The sequence below is a fragment of the Pygocentrus nattereri genome, chromosome 3 (assembly GCF_015220715.1).
Source record: "Pygocentrus nattereri isolate fPygNat1 chromosome 3, fPygNat1.pri, whole genome shotgun sequence".
NCBI lineage: Eukaryota > Metazoa > Chordata > Actinopteri > Characiformes > Serrasalmidae > Pygocentrus > Pygocentrus nattereri.
This window is the reverse complement of record NC_051213.1, coordinates 9779424-9800099: the sequence shown is the minus strand read 5'-3', so window position 1 is coordinate 9800099 and position 20676 is coordinate 9779424. Positions and strand designations below refer to the sequence as shown.

The 20676-nt window shown below is 41.6% G+C and overlaps 1 protein-coding gene across 3 annotated transcripts in view; it reads left to right on the top strand.

Moving 5' to 3' along the window:
- The window catches only part of nck1b (NCK adaptor protein 1b), a 71920-nt gene extending 51504 nt beyond the window's left edge, over nt 1–20416 (top strand). For 2 of the 3 annotated variants that reach the window (XM_017705058.2, XM_017705067.2), the window contains exons 4-5: nt 16071–16786; nt 17846–20416. In XM_017705058.2, coding sequence (XP_017560547.1) covers nt 16071–16786; nt 17846–18046 — 917 coding nt within the window. In that variant the 3' untranslated portion in view covers nt 18047–20416. Of the gene's footprint in view, nt 1–2145; nt 2244–16070; nt 16787–17845 lie in introns of those variants that run through there. The other variant, XM_017705084.2, reaches the window with a different exon arrangement.
- The last annotated feature ends 260 nt before the right edge of the window (nt 20417–20676 follow it).

Here is a 20676-nt window from a genome sequence, read left to right as displayed (position 1 = left end):
ATCTCTTTCTTTCGATTACTCTTTTGTTTTCTCCCTTGCTGTTACTTGCACTCTTATGCAGTCTGGTTGTCCCACATTTTTCTTTTCTTTTTCTTTCTCTCTCTCTCACTCTGTCTCAATCGAAAGCTCTCTCTTGCATTCTCTTCTCTCTTCTCTCGCTTTCATCGTACTTACACGGTCTTTCTCGCTCATGCACTCTTTCACTTTCATGCGCTCTCTCTCTCTCTCTCGCTCTCATGCTTTTGCTCTCTCGCTCTCACACTCACTCTTTTACTTTCTCACTCATTACACAACAGAAACTGCCATCTGTGCACAGAAAATACCTTTTAAAATTTTCTCGAATTGTATTCACCTCAGATAGCCTGGTGGATTCAATATGTGGATTGCCTAATATCAGAATTTCCAGCAGAACTGAAAAGACTTTTGTCTTTTGCTTTTGAGTAAGTGTTGGTTCTCTTTTTTAGAACCAGGAAAAAAGCCCCTCAGTGACCGAAGTCATCTGTCTGAGGGAGTACAATGTCATTTTCTGCGGTACAGTTGCTGTAGCATCATCATTCCAGCTGTGTGCAGATGTTGCGGGGGATCTTTGCTGTAGAGCGGAAGAACCTTGTGTGACTGATGTGAATCATGGGAAGGAAGATTCCTTCACATTCAAATATGTTGAAGACCCTAGATCAGTGGTACTAAGCCCTGCTTCTGCTGAACTTCTCTGCTTGTTGTTGAAGCCATAGATTTAGTAAAATTGAGACTGAGAGAGGAAAAAAATAAATAAATGCAAAAAATTAGATACAAGATTTTGTTCTGACAGTGATATGTAGCCTGTACAGGTACCAGATTAGATGTCCCACAACTATGTTGTAGGGGTGCATCAGTGGAAATGGAATATTTTTGCTTCAAATAGGATTACGGATTTCGGAAGGTCTGTTTTTACAGTTGTTTTGTTGCAGCTGTGGCTAATAGAAACTGCTGGGGTTAAAAACTAATACTAATACTGAAACTACTTGGGTTAAAAACGATTAAAGAAAAAAAGCTTTTATTATAGTTTATGGTTATTTGTGTGTGTGTGTGTGTGTGTGTGTGTGTGTGTATATGTATGTATATATGTATATGTATGTGTATATGTATGTGTGTGTGTGTGTATATATATATATATATATATATATATATATATATATATATATATATATATATATATATATATATATACACACACATACACACACACACACACACACACACACACACACACACACAGATCAGGCACAACATTATGCACTTACTATAAAAGTGCACTTTGTAGTTCTACAGTTACAGACTGTAGTCCATCTGTTTCTGTGATACTCTGTTAGCCCCCTTTTACCCTGTTCTTCAGTGGTCAGGACCCCCATGGACCCTTACAAAGCAGGTACTATCTGGGTGGTGGATCATTCCCAGCACTGCACTAACTCTGACGTGGTGGTGCTGTGTTAGTGTGTGTTGCGCTGGTCTGAGTGGATCAGACACAGCAGTGCTGCAGGACTTTTTAAACACTATCCACTCACTGTCCACTCTATTAGACACTCCTGCCTTGTCGATTGTAGATGTAAAGTCAGAGACGACAGCTCATCTGCTGCTGTACAGTTTGTGTTGGTCACCCTCTTGTCTTTCATCAGTGGTCACAGGACGCTGTTGGATGGATATTCTTGGTTGGTGGGGTCTGTTTTCATTGACTTACATTAAATGTGAAGAAGTTTTTTTTTTCCCCCCTTTTCCTGTAAAGTTGCCATTTTGGAGATGTGAGGTTTCCTACTGACAGCAGCTGTATATCTGTTGTTCTATTGAGAGAACAGTTCTATGGAGAACAGTGTGTGTGTGCTCCACAAAGGTTTTGTTCTTGTGACTCTCCTTGGTGTTTTTTGTCAGTGAAGTTTGTAAGCTTGTTCTTCCACATACACTGTATCATGAGGTCTTAACTGTTTCATCACTGTGACTCACAGTTATGTCATGTTGGTAAAGCCCAAAGCTAAGATTACCCAGTTCAGCGCCCAAGGACCTACGACTGCATTTGTGTGGGGCCAGCTTTTAGTCGGACTGAGCAGAGGCCTCCTGTGATTGGCTGAGAGTGCTCACATGGGCAGTTGTGCAGGCTTGTGCAGTCAGCTCGCTGGTGGGCGTTTCACATGGAATAGCTCCACAGCTGCTGAGGGAACACTCGCCGGGAGAGCCCAAAATGGATATGGCTAACCTCTTCAAGCACTTCTTCCGTGAGTCTTTTGCACCCTTTTTCTCCTTTCATCCAGTTTTTCTCATCTAAAAATCTTGCCTTGGGAAGAAACGTTTTACCGAAGTAGCTGTTTACTGAAGTTCTTAGTTGAGGGATTAGGAAGTTTTGAAAGACTTTTTTTTTTTTTTTTTTTCTTCCTCCCCCTCTCAGTTGGGTGGGAACTTGTCAGGACTTTTTTTTCACCCTTTTCTGCTTTATTTTTCCCTCTTATTACTCCGTTTTAACCGTTGTGTGAATGCTGTGAGAAGTTTGAGGAGTATGGGGATTGGTTTAGAAGTGGGTTATGAGAGAAATGCTTGTGTGGGGGGAAGAAAAAAAGTCTTTCACAGCTTTCTTTTTTCCCCTGCTTGTGCTAGCGGAGAGGCTGCTAAAGCTGGGGTGGGTAGGGCTCTGCTAAAGCTCCTGTGGAAGCCTGTAATTGCCCTGCTCTCACTCGCACACTGCAATCAGCCGCGTGTGAAGAACTCCCAGCCTTCATCTTCCTCACGTACATAAACCTCTGTCCCTCATTTTCCAGCCTTCCTTCCTTTTTTATGTAGCTTCCCTGTCTCTGAAGTTGGCCATACAGTGAAGTTTTTGAGAAAAAGGGTGTAGGTCTGTGCCAGAAGAGTGTTTTACTTTTCTATAGTTTTTGCCTCAAAGCTGTTAACCCCTGAACTTCTTACTCTTGTTATTCATTTATCTTAAGACTTTAATTTTTCAGCAACTACTGTAAAAATAGTATGAAAATTATGTAGTAATGGGGCTTCAAGCTGTATGTTCTGGTGGGCCATTTGTCATGTTGCTGCTGGCCTTTTCAAACAGCTTTGAACAGTAAAACCTCAAAAAACGACAGTTTTGATATAGTGTAATAGAAAGCTGTCCAGATCTAGACACATCATCCGAAAGCCCCTGTAAATGGTTCACTAACCCTAAAGTAATATGTAGGTTATGTAGTTATGATGGTTTAAGGGAACAAGCTTTGTTAGCTGCTCTGGGGGTTTTCCTCATATAAGTGGGCTTCAGTTGGGCGATGGCAGCTCTAATGTCCCCTGTTCTGTTGAACACTGCAGGCTTTGTGTCATCTTTACTGTCGGCGCTGATTGATGAGGGCTCAGCTCATCTCTCCGTTGGGGGAGTTATCAGAGGAATGTGATTACAGAGAGCCTTCACAGGCATCTTCATGGCCACTGACACTTTTCGGAGGTTCCCGTGCACTTCAGTCCAGTCACTGTTAATGATAGAGCTGCACTATGTAAGATTTTTGTTGTTATTTTTTTAAAGTAGCATTTCTGGGTCCAGAGAGAAAAAAATATAATGTATAGTGTGTGTGCTGCCACGAGTCACACTTTAAAGCCTGAAGTAGTCATTTAAAAGTTTGGTCTGATTTCGCTGGAGTTTTGCAAACCACGTCAAACGTCAACATGCTAACGTCAAATGCACTGACTCGAAAAAGAAGGTCTAGCTCGATGTTTAGATTCCTAATGATATGGATTAAGATGTGGTGACGGTCGTAAAATCACTGACATCTGCCAAAGACAAAAGTCCTTCGACAAGTTTTGTCCAAGTTTTCGTTATATACTCTTTCAACATGCAATCATCAGATACACCCACTCAGGGAAGGGGTATTGGTTATTTGAATATATGGATATCAGAACTCATGGCATTTGTTTATTGTTTATTGAACAAGGCGATGGGAATGAGAGCCCAGAACAGTGCTAGCAGAAATTAACATTACTTCAACTACAAAGGAAATCGGGTCAACAAAGGCTTCAATCGAACTGAGTGTTTAGATTGTGGAGATTAGCACAAGGAAGAACAGTGATGCTTTGCATCAGTGACACTGTGCATTATGCCCATTTCCAACAGTATGAAATTATTTCTCTTTGGAATTTGATTAAGTGGAACTAAACAGGACTTTAACAGTTGTGAAAATGGGATGAAGTATACTTGGGTGGCTATCAGTGTACTTGGAGGGGCTGCCAAGTATAGTCTACGTGTGGGGAAACGTGTATTAGTGTTTTCATTTTTAGTTTATTTCGATACATTTTACTTCATAAAAGTGCAAGTTGTGCTTAATAGCGTCCTAAACTACTGCTATAGCCAGAAATGTAAGTCCTTGTGACACATAAACATCCTAGTCATGATTCAACACTATGATACAATACGCTGCGATGCAATATGATATAATACCAGATGTTGTCTTGTCAGCATTTCACTGTCAAATGTAAACTTCATAGCTGTATTTTTTTCATGGTTTGAAAATACTAGCTGCCTTTTGCATTGTACGAACATTTCAAGATGAATGGATCAATAGAAATGGTTCAAACTGAGTGATGGTAAACTCCCTTTTTTTTAAGTTGGAAGCATTTTTTTTTTTCTTTTCCTTTAAAGTTGAAATTTCAGAAATATAGTCCGATGACCAAGTTTGGGCACCCCTGGTCAAATGGCATGTTTTTATTGATTTTCAGAGTGTAAAAGAGTTGCACCTCCTTTACAGAGAACACACTTCTGTACATTTTAATACACAAACGCTGTTTATTTGCTGGATTGAATACAGCAGGTGAAGGAGGGGACGGAAAACAAAACGTGGCCTGTGTGAAAGTAATGGCACATGTACTACATTTGGTTACAACAGCGATGTTTTGTTAATAATGTCGTATGCTTGCTTGGTTTTTATGTGTACTTCATGCTGAACCTATCCACATTCCCCAAGACAGATTTCTTGTATGTATAATTACCTGCTGAAATAAATTAGGCTGATTTTGGTTTTGAGTTAGAGCCAAGAAAGCACTGTAATGTAAATGTAAGAGGAGTTTTAAAGAGTGTCTCTCGCGCTCTCTCGCTCTCGCGCTCTCGCTCTCGCTCTCGCTCTCTCTCTCTCTCTCTCTCTCTCTCTCTCTCTCTCTCTCTCTCTCTCTCTCTCTCTCTCTCTCTCTCTCTCGCGCTCTCGCTCTTTCTCTCGCGCTCTCTCTCTCTCTCTCTCTCTCTCTCTCTCTCTCTCTCGCTCTCTCTCGCTCTCTCTCTCTGTCGCTCGCTCTCTCTCGCTCTCTCTCGCTCGCTCTCTCTCGCTCTCTCTCGCTCGCTCTCTCTGTCGCTCTCTCGCTCTTTCTCTCTCGCTCTCTCGCTCTCGCTCTCTCGCGCTCTCTCTCTCGCGCTCTCTCTCTCGCTCTCTCTCGCCTTGCCTCGCTCTCTTTTCCTGTCGTTCGGCCTCTGCTCAGAGAGGAAGTTGTCTAATTTGAGACAGATTTCTCTCCAGTTCCTTTGAGCAAGCGAGGGAGGAAGTGAGGAAACGGGGACTATTGATTCACAAACGTCTGAGCGTCAGTCAGTCTGTCCGTCCATCCGTTTTTCTCCACTTCCCGCATTTTCTCCCTCTCTTGCTCTCTTACCCCCGCCCAGAAAAAGAGACACAAACACCCGAGCTTGAGTGGGGGATTTTTCCCTTTCTTTCAGATCTATCCACCCATTATATTTACAGTTTCCTCTTCTTTTCTCTCTGGGGCTGTTCTTCTTCTCAATGAATCAAGCTGTTCAGCTGAGGCTTTTATGAGCGAAGTGATTGCGTAAAAGGAAAACATGGTGGACTCTTTATGAAGTGACTCCAACCCCTATAAACGTGTTGTGGATGTGGAGGGTTTGGCGTGTTGGACCCTGTGTGGCCCTCAGAGAAGCTCACGTCAGCCCAGGCAGGACTCGGAGCAGAATTCTTCTCTCTTTCACGCAGTACCAGCACAACACTCTGCCACAGAGGGTATTTATAGCAGCTGAACAAGGTCAAAGTACCTGGACCGTGGACCAGAGTGATGACTGGTCATCATCTCGTACTCTCAGTCGTCACATTCCTGCCTTTGATAGCCGAAGACCCTTGCATGCAGGGAGCTGTAGAACATGTGCTGTAGATAAACCGCTCACTCCATTCGAGAAGCTCTTCACATTACAGGGAAACAAAGGTCACAGTATGCGCTGTGCGCCATGTCGAAAGTTTGGGGACACCCGATTGGATCATGTTTTTATTGCTCTCATAACAAAACCTCGTATCTATGAAGTGGTAACGTTTATGGCGAAAGGAAAAAGGCATTCTTAAATTCAGTGTCAAGCGTAGGCATTTTCAAACGGCATTAACAAATAAAACTAGGTTTTGTTATGACGGTGGCAAAATTAAATGGAAAGAGGTTTAGATCTTGCAACTTTTCTTTGCATAAAAGTGATTGGTGTTCTTTTAAATATATGAACCACCATTTGGGTCAATATGTATCTTTTAACAGCGGTTTGGAATAGAAACTGTCAGATCTGAAGAGCAGTTTTAGCTGAAACTAAATAGCCACAACCAGCAAATAGCCGACTTTACGTTTTTTTTTTTTTTTTTCCCACTTAACCCTTAATAGCTTATGCAAAAAAGTGGCTATTTCAGGCATTTTATCAACACTTCTCTGTTAATAATGCCATTTTTGCATTCGTTGCATTTATTTGCTACAAGTTTGGAGAACTTTATTTACATGGCTTCACAAACTTCCATTTATAACACGAATGGAAATGGGAATAGGTCACATCAATAGTGTTTTATCATCAACAAGCACTATGGGTGGGCGGTACGGCAAAGCATCATATGATACGTAAAGACATTTTCACGATACATATATAAAATAATTATTTTTGCATATGATATTTTTAATCGTCATATTGCCCACCTCTTATAAGCGCACAGTCAGTAACAAGCTCTTGCTGATCCGGATTCTGTCCTGAATGGGGATGCACTTTGTCGGTGGAACAAAAAAAGTACATCCAAGAAAAAAGCCAACATTTTATGCCTGTTTTACACAGCGATGGGAAGCAGTGTTTCACAGAATGACCTGGTTCTACGTACAAAGTGTCTTTACTGTTGTTATCAGGGATGTGCACATGGCGAAACTCCTCTGGCAGCAGGTTTAAGAGCATTTTTCTTGTTTTTTTCTTCTTGTGACTGTCACAAGAGAAGATTCAGAGGTAGATGAAAGTGAATCTGTAAGCGAAAGCTGTAATGTGCAGTACTGTCTTTATTTGTTAGCGTAGCTGCTGCTCAGAGCCTTTGGTGTTTGATGCGTCTGTGGTTGCAAGTCTATTTCTGCACTACTGTCAGGCAGCCACAAACGGAGCATGAAGGCTTTTGTCTGTTCTTCTCAGACGCTGCTCTCATTGGGCTCTTTTACAGGGCTTGCGGGGGTCCTTTTGAACTCCGCTTTAGACAGATGGCGTTTTTATATATTATTTGTTATTATTTATTTATTTTAACACGTCCCTCCTTTACCTTTTTTTCCCAAAAAGACACCACATGCCAGGACTCAGGCTGTGCTCGTACACCTGCTGTTAGTATTGCCTTCCTCTATAAAACTGTGTGTTCATTTTTCATCTTTATTTCATTCAGCCAGAGTGGCCACGGCCTGTTGCCGTGTACGTGTGTGGAATCTTGGCTCTGTAATGGAGCACACACACTTGCTCTGCCGTATCAGAGAACAATAGGATGTTCAACCCAGGGGAAGTGGCTAATCTAAGCTAGCCTGCCGCGTGTGTTGTTTGCTAGGAGGAAAGACTGTGAAATGGAGGGGAAGTCCACACAGCAAGAGTGCTGGACAAAGACCCAACCTTGCACAAGCGGAGAGCTCCAGGAGCTGCTTTGTGGCACGGTGACCGGTCAGTGTCAGGTTTATAAGCTGTGATTGAGTGACGAAAAAAAAAAGTGAAGCTGAAGAGGGAAAAATGAAACGAGCGTTCATGTGGGCTCTCGGATTTACTGCCTCATGAAGCAACATGGCTTCCTTCCCGAGCATCCTCGGCTCAGGAAATACAAAGGAAAGAACCGCTGACTTAGTAGAATAAAGCCCCATTCAATGTGTTCGTTTTCCTCGTGTTTTGTTTTTCTGTTGAGTAAGAGTTGAACCGTGCTCAGTTACCCCTGCTCTTCTACCGTTGCTCTTGTAATCAGAGATGGCTGTTCTTACTTTTCCGGTACTGATAACCTTGAGCATTAGCCAGGGCTAGTACTGAAGTGATTTTTTCCTGTTAAACTAATAAACATTAGGGCCCATATCATGGAAAACGTGGGGTTTTCCTGTTTTTTCAAGTTGAAAATGGTTTATAAGCACGGGTAAAGTGTGAAGACATACCGTTCAGTCCCCAGTTCACACAGTCCATTTATTAAAACTATCTCCAGAAAAGCCTCTTTTGAGTTCATCGTTTCTGTGATATATCACAAAAACAGCCTTTTCAGCCTATAGTAATTTAGCTCCGCCCATTCATGTTGAAGTTATAAGGAGTGTTTCCGCCTCTGACTCCTTTTTGAATGAGACACTATACAGGGCAGCAAATCAGAACAGAGCTCATTTACATAGATCAGTCTTAACATAGTAACAAAAACAACGAAAGAATAAAGAGAGGTCATGTTAAGGTCGTGTAAAAATGAACTGAATGTTTTTGGTGTATAAAACCACACTAACATATAACATGAGTGGACTTTATGGGGGAGGAGAAATAAAATCCAGGAGAAGCGTGGGATATGAGCCCTTTTAAATAGCTATTTTAAATTGAAGCACTTCACCTAAGAAGAGCAACTAAATTTACGCTAATAAATAAAACGATGGCATTTCTGATCATGCTCCGTATTGGAGAGTGAGATATCCCTGTGATCGTCCTGTCAAGTGTCACATGTTGATGATGTGTGTTTGTGTGTGGCTGGATATTCACATTTATGTATAAATGAACAGATTTTAGCGCACACTCTTTTCCGTGGTGACTTGAGCACTGTTGGGATGGGATTGGTTTTGCATGGGGAGGTGAGGTAATGCCAGTTTACCACAGGACGTCTGTAATTTTTCATTAAAGAGAGAGTATTTGTATTAAGGTACGTCATTAGGAACACCACGCCTCCTGTAACTCTGACTATGCTCTGCTTTAGCTTACCAGTTGTTGCAGCTACAATTTTGCAGGTGGATGAAGATCAAGCATAAAAGAATGACCACGAAAAAAGATGTGTACTTTAGATGCTTTTCCAGAAAACTCTACGAGGAGAAGATCAGCTTGATAGGTGGACTAGATGCATGTACCCTTTACACCTCTCAAGTTCAGAAAACGCCATTGTATAAAATTTTACAACAGCTAATAAAAATGACTACCAAATCTGCCAAACCTCCTACATAATAAACTCACTTATGGTGGAGTTGCCGTCTTATTCGCCAGCTTCTAATTTGAACTTTTAGTTCTACCTTAAATGCAGTGGCACCTTATATTAAGAATGAATTTCGTAAAAAAATAAATAAATAAATTGGATTTAAAGTGAGTATACTTGAAAAATGTTTTATTACCATCATTCTATTGGCTCTGGCCTTGTTGTCTCATAACAAACCGCCACTGTGCTGCCAAAAAAGTCTGATGTTGCCTACCAAAATGGTGGCAGTGCAGTTGTATGTCATCGGGATACTAAGAATATAGATGAAGAAGTTTGGTAGGTGTCAAAGTATGACTGTCTTTTCTCTTGCTGGAGTAATTAATTTAAAATGAAATTTTAATTTTATTTTTAAATTTTAGTTACATACATTAACTTTTTATTTCCTCTCATTGGGTGAGAGGATGGGGTTTAGGTAACTTTTTTAGTAAGCCAAATTAAATGCCCTCACAATCGATCGCCATCAGCCAGCAGGCCACACTCAATGTTTGAGGCCTGACGCATGCTTCTCTCAAGTTTAAAGCACTCAAAGTGACTGATACACTAACACTGTAGGCAGATAACCTAACTCACCTTGTGAAGTAACGCTGCATTTGTGTCATGCCTAAGCAACACCCCTACTAGTTTGACCCTGCGGTCGCCCCAGATGGCTGATTATTTGAGCTTTGTGGTTCTTTGAGACGCACTTGAACGCGTAGAGTGCTCGTGTTTCACCTTTTCACTTGGAGTCAGCCTCCATTTGTGGGGCGCGTGAGAATTTACATGCCCTGAGCTGGCAAGACCCAGCATGCCTTTTAAAACCCAAGATAACACTGTATACACACTCCTGCGTCCTCTCGTCATACACCTGGACCATCCAAACGTCAGTTTACAGCAGCCGCACGGAGCTTTACGTCCAAGGCAAATGTCCTGGCTAAGGTGAATTTGAAATGCAAAACGCTTGGTTTTGGACTATCAGGAAGCCCAGTGTGAATCTCATTGATTATGAGGTGTGATAAGCAAAGAAGGAGCCGGAAGGATCCGCGCCAAAGCGTTTTGTTTTCACTTGTTTGACCTTTAACCTCAGAAGTTGAACTTTGTTTCCATTTTAGCCAAGATGCTTGAGTCCCTTTGGGCTGCACCTGGCTTTGTTTCCAGTTAGTCATCGTTGACTAGAAGAACCCTGCTGACTGCTCGTAATGATACAACTCCTGAGGATGTCCATGACTCTATAAAGCAGATGAAGACGTGGCTACTTTTTGCCATTTTATGAACCCTTCTCTGTTAGTAATTTGATCTAAGAAGGTCATTTTTATTCAGGTTGTCAGCAATTTCAACAAGAAACTCTAAATGAGCTCACACTCTCTGACAGGGGAAAGAAAACTGCATCCAAGAAGAAGTAAAGCCATGGGCAACTATTATACAGGGATAGGAACATGGTAGCACAAAAAGCTCCCACTCCACAAAGTGTAATTGCCAATGGGGATGTGCCTGCAGCACATTCTCTGACGGCTTAAATAAACCAGCTGCTTTCCTTTTATTTGGGCCCATGTGCAGGGTCATGTGAAGAGTCCAGTAAATTCTAGTAACTTAGGGATACATCATTTTCACAAAACACATTCGTGGGGTAGAGATGATATTAATCATTTATGAAAGTGTTCAGACTAATACTTTCCATGGTTAACTGATTTGTTAAGGCTGTTTTTGAAACTTCCCTCCTGAGAGGTATTTTCCAAAGCCAGATTCCTTAGTTGCTTGGATTCCTGTTGAAGGAGAGGTACGAGACATTCTTATTGGTCAGTTGTGTTGTTTTTGGAGAGATCCTGCTTTGTGAACTGTCCTCTAGATGACTTCCTACACACTTTGAGTTTAGTTTTCAGTTCATGTAGCCACTGCTGTGGAATCAGTCCCTGTTTAATACCCATTTTACAGCTGGCAAATTTTGGCAAGCTAGCAAAGTATATATCCTCTAGCTCGAGCTGAAATCAGTGGCATTTACTGCACTGATGTGGTTGGTGTAGTGTAGTGGTTAACACCTTTGCCTTTCACGCTGCAGACTGGGGTTCAATTCCCCACCAGGGCAAGCACACCATACCAATAAGAGTCCTTCGGCAAGACTCCTAACACCACCTTGGCCTACCTGTGTAAAAAAATGATCAAATTGTAAAATTTGCAATTGCAAAATGCTCTGGATAAGAGCGTCTGCCAAATGCCATAAATGTAAATGATGTGTTTCAGAGACAGACTCTATGGGTGGGCATATAGATTAACTTTCTCCTGACCGACCAGCAGCCATCACACAAAGACAGATGCTCAGTTCACCCTCTCCTCAGTATCAGAGTTCAATTTGACTGTCCTTGTTGAGCTCTAGGCTCGCTGCAGAATGGAAGGGTAGGTTTTTTCTGCATTTGAATATATTCTTAACGGTAAAAGAGTGTGTTTGATTTCCCTCCCAGTCCTGGTGTTCTTGACTCGGCCAGAGAGCACCTCACTGCCAAGTGGACATTCCTTCACAGTAACACCATTCGCACATGCCTGCCAAACCCGGCAACGTGTCCTGGAGACTTTGGGCTCCAATGTTTTCCCAGTAATCCTCCTACCCGGCCCATTTGGACCGACCTAACGTGATGTGACAGGGCGGACTCCTTGGCATCGCTAGAGGACCCGCCCTGACACTCAGTCGTATAGTCTTCCACCACTCCCTGGCTCTCCCCCTCTATCCTTCCATCTCTCCCAACAAATAATGACAGTGGGTGTGGTAATCATTCCAATGACACGCATTGTGTGAGAGATATTCTCAGTGCATTTCACAATACAGCAACAGCAAAATTAGACCACACATCTGGCTCCAAACTATGGGTGTGGTTTTAGGCAACAACTAACAGTATTGAGTAAAGTTGGAGTTGAGTCTATGTAGAACTGCAAAGACTCATTGAGTAAGACAGGAAAACAGTTGTAGTTCAATGTCAGTCAAAAAGCACAGGGGAGAAAAGAAAGAAGGATCAGACTTAGGGCCTCATTTATAAAACCTTCTTAAATTTTTATTGTAAATATGTTTTAGAGGTCCTAGTAGTCATGTATGAGTATTTTGTAAAAACTCCATTACATGAACTTGGGTTGATCTATGAACATTTTTGCATCACGTTCACTTAGATTAGTTTTTTTAAATGTATGATTTTGTGGTGGTTTTAACATCTAATCCATACAAATGTTTTACAAATGAGCCCCCTGGTCTTTGTCATGTTCTTTCTTACAGTTTGAAAGGTTTGTTTGTATGTTGTTTTGCCATTTTCTGGGGAATGGAGGTCATTTTACAATAAGCAGATAACATTTTTTGCTTCAGTTGAAGCATCTTTACACATTATCACATGGAGTGAGATGTGGTCTTGTGACATATTTGTAAACAACCCTCCTCCTGAGATCTACTTTCCTGCAGAGTTTAGTTCCAGCCTGAATCTAAAGTGCTGCCTCTTCTTTATGTAACACTATTGCATCTGATTCAGACAGTCATAGACTTCAGAAGAAGATTAGCTGAAGCAGGTGTGGCAGATTGTGTTGAAACCAGATTCTGCAGGAAGGTAGATCTCTAGAACAGAATCCAGAGTTGGAGAACACCATCATAACAAGAATGTGTGGGGACAATGATGAGGAATTTTAGACTAAATGTGGGTGGGAATAGATTTATTAGAGTATGAAACCTCTAGACCAGTTTAATATCTTATGAACACGTAGCTCAGTGCAGGATGCGATGGTGCTCAAAGGTCCCCCGAAAAAACCCCAACTAAGTATGTAGATCCATGCTGCTTGTATGGTGAACATGTTACATGCAGTAAGGAAAAACTGTTGGCTCAAAATAGCATTTCCCTAGCTAGCTTGTGTTGCTTGTGTTGTCACTTGAACTCCAGACATTCAAAGAGCACAGACTAGAGGAATTTGGGGGTCGGTTTTAGAGAGGGCAGGTCCTGGTTTGTGGTGCAACCCAGCTCCAAATGTTTAACAAGTTGTCCCCAGATGTACATTTTCATTACGAGTTCACGTCTGGACTGCTTCATACAATGGTGTGGCCTCTCCTCACTTTCCAAGTTTGGAAAAAACGAGGCTTGGCTGCAGCGAATAGATGGTTGCGAGATGATTGGCGAGCTTTGATCATCTGTAATAAAACATGCCGGCTGCCTTACCAGTGCTGACTCATATTCCTGACAGAATGCTGCTCTGAAATAGGCACAAGCAAGTTGGCTACTGTGTGCAGTGAATTGTAGGAAAGGAACACAGGCTTGAGTGCCCTGAAACATGTGTTTGGACAAGTTCTCATTCTCGCGTCCTGCCTGCTGAAGCCTGTAGCTAACCACAATACCTTTTGGGTGTGAAGATGAATCCCACAAGAATGAATTGAGTGTGCAGTGACTATTTCCCCCTTTTGAACACCCATGTCTCGACATAGATGCAGGCTTTCTTGAAGAGTGTCTGGTGTGAATGTTGAGGATATTGAAGACGTTTTAGTGTCGGTCATGTGCTGGACCTTGGAGTACTTGATTTGTTTTGCTTCCTAGAAAATGCTCTGAGGTGCATGAATGTGCAATACTCTAAACGGTGTACTCTAAATTTCAGCAGTCCCAGAACTACAACCAACAACCGTTGCAGTGACTTCATGGCATGTGGCATCATCAACTTTCACCAACACTTAGGCATGTTAGCATTTGTTTGCTCGACTATCCGAGACATCTCGCATTCCTCCACGGGGTCTGTCCCTGCAGTTGGTTGATGTCAGTAATTTGGTCAAAGTCAGCGTTGTCATTCCGTCTCACCGCAGCCATGCGTTGTGAGCCATTTTGGTCAAAAACGTAAGCTAATTAACTATGTGTAAAGTATGCTTTGTATTTAAGACACTTTGCTAAGATGTGTGTGCATGCCAGTGCACATTACCAAGGACCCTGCCACTAATTACACTGTCCCACTTCTGACTATGTTCACGCAACATGATACTTGCAGATGTTGCAATTCTGCCCCAAACCATAGCATAAGGGTGCACCATTGAATGCTTTTGAAGATTGCTTTGACGTTCCTGATTTTTGAGGTGTGGTGGTATGCTATGATTTCTCAAGCTTTCTTCACAAATCAGTTTCCTAATGCAGCTGTCTAAAGCATCTGAATGCTTTTCAGAATATGGTTTCTCAATGCATCAAATAATTAATTTTGCTTCACAGTTGACAAACATTCCTAATATTCCTCACGACTGCCAGCAAGTTCCATGAAGTTCTGTAAAAGCCCCACGGCTGCCCCAGAATTAGCCCTAAAATGACTAGTTTGGACAATGTGCATATTAAACAGGTTAATAGGAACAGTATTGATTTAGTTCAAACTGCCTTCATGGTGTAGTGATTCCTGCTTGATCCTCTAAGCGCCAGCTTCTTCGGGTAGTAACAGGATTTATTTTGGCTATACTTTGTGACCCAGATATGCACTGTAGAAATGCAAACAAACGGCCCATCCAGTGGATCAAACAAATTTGTGAAAGCACTCTAAAGCACTAAATGGATGGTGTTATTTTTACTTTGGGAGCAGAAAGGGGTTGGTAGACTAGGCTAAACCTGTACTCAAGTAAAAGTGCCTTTCCAAAAAACAACTTGAGTGCAAGTATGAATGTACCAGGTCAAACATACTTTTAGAACTTGTATATATGAGTACAGGAACTGAAGTTTATGCCTTTTTTCCATCTCTTTTTAGATCCTTTCGGTCTGAAATAAAATGCTAAATCTCTAATTCAGAGGCATGACCAGTCACAAAACAGTGCAGATGTTGTTGCCAACAGAATTTGCAGAAAATATACATATGTACACATTTCATACATGTAACTGAGTAAAAAGTCAATTCATTTACTAATAAATATACATAAGTAGAAGTACTGTCAAGTGAAAATACTCAGGAGAGTACAAAACTATCAGTATTTTAGTACATGTACTTAAGTAGTTACTACCCGTATCTGGGGAGCTGGGGAAATGTAGATATTACTGTTCTTTCTTAGTGAATTTATCTGCCTTGTCAGTCATTTTTACAGGCTGTGTCATCCTGCTTCAGTAAAGATTCTGGCAACTTTTACCTGTTAAGAAGTGAGCTGTAGGATTAACGCCACATATCAATCCTGGTGGAAAGAGTTTTCATGTTTTTCTGTAGTATAGAGGCACTTGTTCTTTTGTTCTCTCTGCCCATATCAAGATGATTGCCCTTTCTCGAGTTTGCAATTCTGAACATTTAAACGTAAAAGGACAGGAAAAAGTTTTATCTTTTGCAGTGATGTTAATTATTGGCTGTTAATTCCCAAGCAAATGACAATAATTTAAAACAGTTGAGCAAGGGCAAACAGTTATTATATTAGAAAATAATTAGATTAAATATTTGGATATATTTCCTACTTGTGAGCAGCTAAATATATTGCGTGCATAACGTTTTAGGTGAGACAGCCGAGTGTAAATCGAGACGCCATTTCCATTTCTGAAATGTATACCAGGATTTCCTGCCCTGTGTGAATCAGTCATGAACATTACAGCAAAATGTGGTGAAATTACATTACATTACAAACTTTGTTTGACAATCATGAATCCAAACCCTAGATATGAAAGCTGAGTGTTGAGTAATGTATGTTTGTGTCTATAGGGATTGGGAAGGTGAAGCGGAAAACAGGGATGAGGGAAACGGCATCAAGTGCAGAGGCGGAATTTTACGCAGACAACGGCGAGCGGCTGTATGACTTAAACCTCCCTGCGCTGGTGAAGTTCAACTACACAGCCGAGCGGGAGGATGAGCTCTCCCTCGTTAAGGGCACCAGGGTCATCGTCATGGAGAAGTGCAGCGACGGCTGGTGGAGAGGCAGCTACAGTGGCCACTCGGGCTGGTTCCCCTCCAACTACGTGACGGAGGATGCCGATGGCTCGGCCAGCGGAGACATGGGCTTGTCTGAAAAGCTTGCTGCCGTGGTTCACAGTGCCAATGGGAACAGGGTTCTGCACACGGTCCAGGCGCTCTATCCCTTCAGCTCGGTTAACGACGAGGAGCTGAACTTCGAGAAGGGCGAGGTGATGGATGTTCTGGAGAAGCCCGAAAACGACCCGGAGTGGTGGAAATGCCGTAAAGCTGACGGGCAGGTTGGCCTAGTGCCCAAGAACTACGTGACCGTGCTGCAAGAGTCGCAAAATTCTGCCAACATGGCTGGACCACCCACGCCTGACTGTGATTACATTGAGCCCTCGATGAGTGGACGCTTTGCCGGCAAGGAGTGGTACTACGGCAAAGTGACCCGCCACCAGGCGGAGGTGGCCCTCAACCAGAGAGGCACGGAGGGAGACTTCCTCATCAGAGACAGTGAGTCCTCGGTGAGTGGCTGCATCTCAACTACCTTGAGTTATGAGTTATGACAAACAGTAGCCAGGTTCTCAGGTTGATCCATGGTTTGTTAGCTGAAGCTGTAATGTTTATGTTAATTCTGGATGTGGTTTAGTATGTGTATCAGATTATAAGTGCTAGTGTTTCTTAAATATATAGAAATGTCCTGATCTATTCTGAAAAAAAGCGTATTTTAAGGACTATATTAAACTTGGATTAACATCTGATCCTTTCTTAAGGGTATTTTATTCCATCATGCTCTGTTTATGCCGAAGTTGTAGAGGTGACATCAACGGATATTTAATTCAATTAGTAACAGTCAACCAAAGAGAAAATAACAAATTGCTAATGTCAGCCAAACTTGAATTAAGAAAGCAGAATATTTAAGACACTATCAGATATTGATTTCTAAAAAGTAGTTAAGTCATATAACATCAGTTGGATATGGCATTCCGATATGGTGGCATTCCAATACAATATTGAAACCTAATACCGACCTGATACTTTTAAAAGTATCATTTTAAAAAGTATCATATTTAAAAAGCTACTAAAGCTTTAAATACGCTTTCATTTTTTGATTGAGGCACCTTACTTAATTTTAAATTTGAGAATCTAGGAGAACTAACCACAGTTTTGCTTGTTTACCTTAGTTTAGTTAAAACTAAACAAATATCTGAAAAAATAAATATTGTGACATTAGTATATTATGACAATTTCTTGAAGTATCAGAGTATCATATTTTTGCCATATCGCCCAACTCAGGACGAAATACACTGCTAACAACCTTCACATCACACTGTGACTAAGTGCTATGTCAGAATAGACTTATTACAGGGTTAGATCTGGTTCATTACCTTCAATGTCTCAACCAGCGTTTTCTGCTGTTATCGGCCGAATGCTGACATTTCTAGTATGAGTTTGTAAAACTGTACGTAATAAAACTTAAGTGACTTAACTGTAGTGTGTTAAAGTAATTGGCAGGCTAGTATAACTTACCCAAGTTACATTGAGTTTGTCCTGAACCCACCATGTCTTTTGTCTCTGTCTAGCCCAACGACTTCTCCATATCGCTGAAGGCCCAGACCAAAAACAAGCATTTCAAAGTGCAGTTGAAGGACAACTTGTATTGCATCGGACAGCGCAAGTTCGGCTCCATGGAGGAGCTGGTGGAACACTACAAAAAGGCGCCCATCTTCACCAGTGAGCAGGGCGACAAACTTTACCTGATCAAGGCCCTGCCCGCCTCCTGATCCGGACTGTGGCCCGGACCGGAAATCTAGAACCACATGGCAGGACTGAGAGACTTGGAAAATAAAGCATTCCGACAGCAGAGAGAGAGAGAGAGAGAAGGGGAGAAATGGTCTCTGGACTCCCATACTCATGCTCTGAAGTGGTTTCATGGGCAGACACTTCCATATATCAAAATACAGTTATGTATAGGGCATAGGTGATGTATTTTGATGTCAACATGTATTAGAATTACACCTAGGTGTTCTTTTGTTGGTATATATCCTTTTTTTTTTTTTTTTTTTTTTTTTAAAGTTTCTTTTAGTAATTGTGTCTTTTGATTTCCGACTACCGAGCAGCCATTTGATTCAGCAACTTGATCGTGTTGCTGAATTCCAGAAAACTGAGAACATGCCTGTTGCCTGTGTTTTAATCACGACGCTTGAATAACACAACGTAGTGAGATTATTTAACTTGATATATTTATAGGGATTCAGCGTTTCTGCTAAAAAAAAAAAAATAAATAAATAAAAGTGGGTGACCAAAGCTTGTTACTCAGAGTGATGGCTGGCTGTATCAATCTGGCTTAGGGCTGAATGTTTACAGATCACGTCAGCCGTTTTGCTATTGCCGAGCAGCTTAGCAGGATGTATTGGCTGCATGCTTCCTGCTCACATCATGTTATACTGAGGGCGCTTTATATTCAAAACGTTGGTTCCCTGTACAGTGATTGCTTGTTTCTGCATCAGGGTAGCCTTGTGGAAGCATTAGGATTGGCACCCAGGTCACTGGCTGATCATAACTGAATCCTAAACCGCTTATTTTCTTATTTTGAACAGTGAAGCTGATTCAGTGTCCGCAGCTTTGACATTAACACTGTTGCTGAATTTCTCTAGAGTGTTGTGGAGCTACCTTAGTGGATTCAAAGGTCCTTTTCACAGTAATCTGCCAGGGCATATGAGAATGAGAATCGTTTTGGTCTTATCCAGAAGGTCTGTCTGTGTCTCTGAGTTGGTGAAACAGGTGTTTGTTTGTACTGTAACTGTTATCAGTGGTGGTATATTGCTTCAAAGCTTCACCAGGTGTTTCGTACAAGTCACTGCATTGTGCCCCCCTCCCTCACCCCACCAAAAAAAGGCTGCATGCTAAACAGGGTCAGAACAGGGGTTCTGTGGTGTCATTTGGAAGCTGATGTGGTGGAGCAGTTGCAAGAGTCAGTGTTCAGTGTTCAGAATCATATTGGAAATGCGGGCAAAAGGAAGGAACCCAGGTGGAACGGCTGATTGCGATACGTGGCAGTGGCACTGGTTGCTGTTTGTTTGTTTCGTTTTTCTTTTCAGTGGGTCAAAAAACTGCTCAAGGATGTTGAGATGTTCCAGCGAGGAGCTGAAGCCAATATGTAAAACGTCAGCAAATAAGAGGATGTTTGCGAAGGGGAAGGTGGACGGAGTGGTCCAAGCTAACAGCCTGGGGAAGATCGCCCCTCGCAGATTGCTTCCCCAGCTGTGGGGAGTTGGACTGGGACGAGAGTGAGGAATGGGGATTTTCAGGGAGCGTATGGAAAATGTGCTCACACACACACATAGACATGCAGAATTGTGAGTCAAGGGTGACTATGAGGTTTACAGTGAAATCCAATCTGGAATATCTATCAAAAAAGGGGACATGAGGCTCTAAGAGGGGGAAGAAGCAGATAGTGTACAAGTGAATAGTGTGGATTAATTTGGTGGCCGTTTTTGACTTTGTGTTCTGGCCAGACTCTGTTAAAAAAAAAAATACAGAAAAAATGTAAAGTGCCTTTGTTGCTGCTGCTCCTACCAAAGGTTTAGCATAGTATTGTCTAACCTCTGTCCTGGCTAACCACACACCTCTTTTGTTATTTGAGTACTGCTTTGCATGTGCGTAATCTGTCTCCGATGTGAATTTATTATTATTATTTTTTTTGCTCTGGAGAGGGACGATGTACAGCTCCTGCCTGCTTCCCTATGGAAATTGATCTTCCTGTTAAGCCCGTTGTTGATTTACGTTGATTCGCAGTGTCGATATGTGTCTGAAAATTTGACTCAGTTGTTCATTTGTATAGCCTAGTATGAAGTGACCTTACTATACAGCTGTATCACTCACTGCGGTTAGCTGTTGTTCTGTGGTGGATTTGCCTGTATTTAGGACACTCTGACTGTACAGTTTGTAGTTTAGGCCACCCAAGGTTTCATTTCTTAAAAGGGGCTTGTTAGTCCTGTATTCTAGGTCATATTTTTTAGTTTTGAATGAGCTGCTTTGCTGTTTATTCCATTTATTGGGACCTTATGAACTTGGTTCTTAAAGGGGAATTCCACTGATTGATTATACATTTACATACAATTTAAAGGGGTACAGGTATTTTCAAATTATGTCAAAAACGGAAAAAAAAAACCCAACAAAAATGGAGATACAGTGGAAATACAAGGCTCTCTTCCAACAGCAGTGATTTACTTATATCGCAATGTGTGTGTGTGTGTGTGTGTGTGTGTGTGTGTGTGTGTGTAATATATATATATATATATATATATATATATATACACACACACACACACACACACACACACACACACATAAGAATTCATTTTATATATATATATATATATATGTTGAATTCTTTAAAGCAGTGGTGATA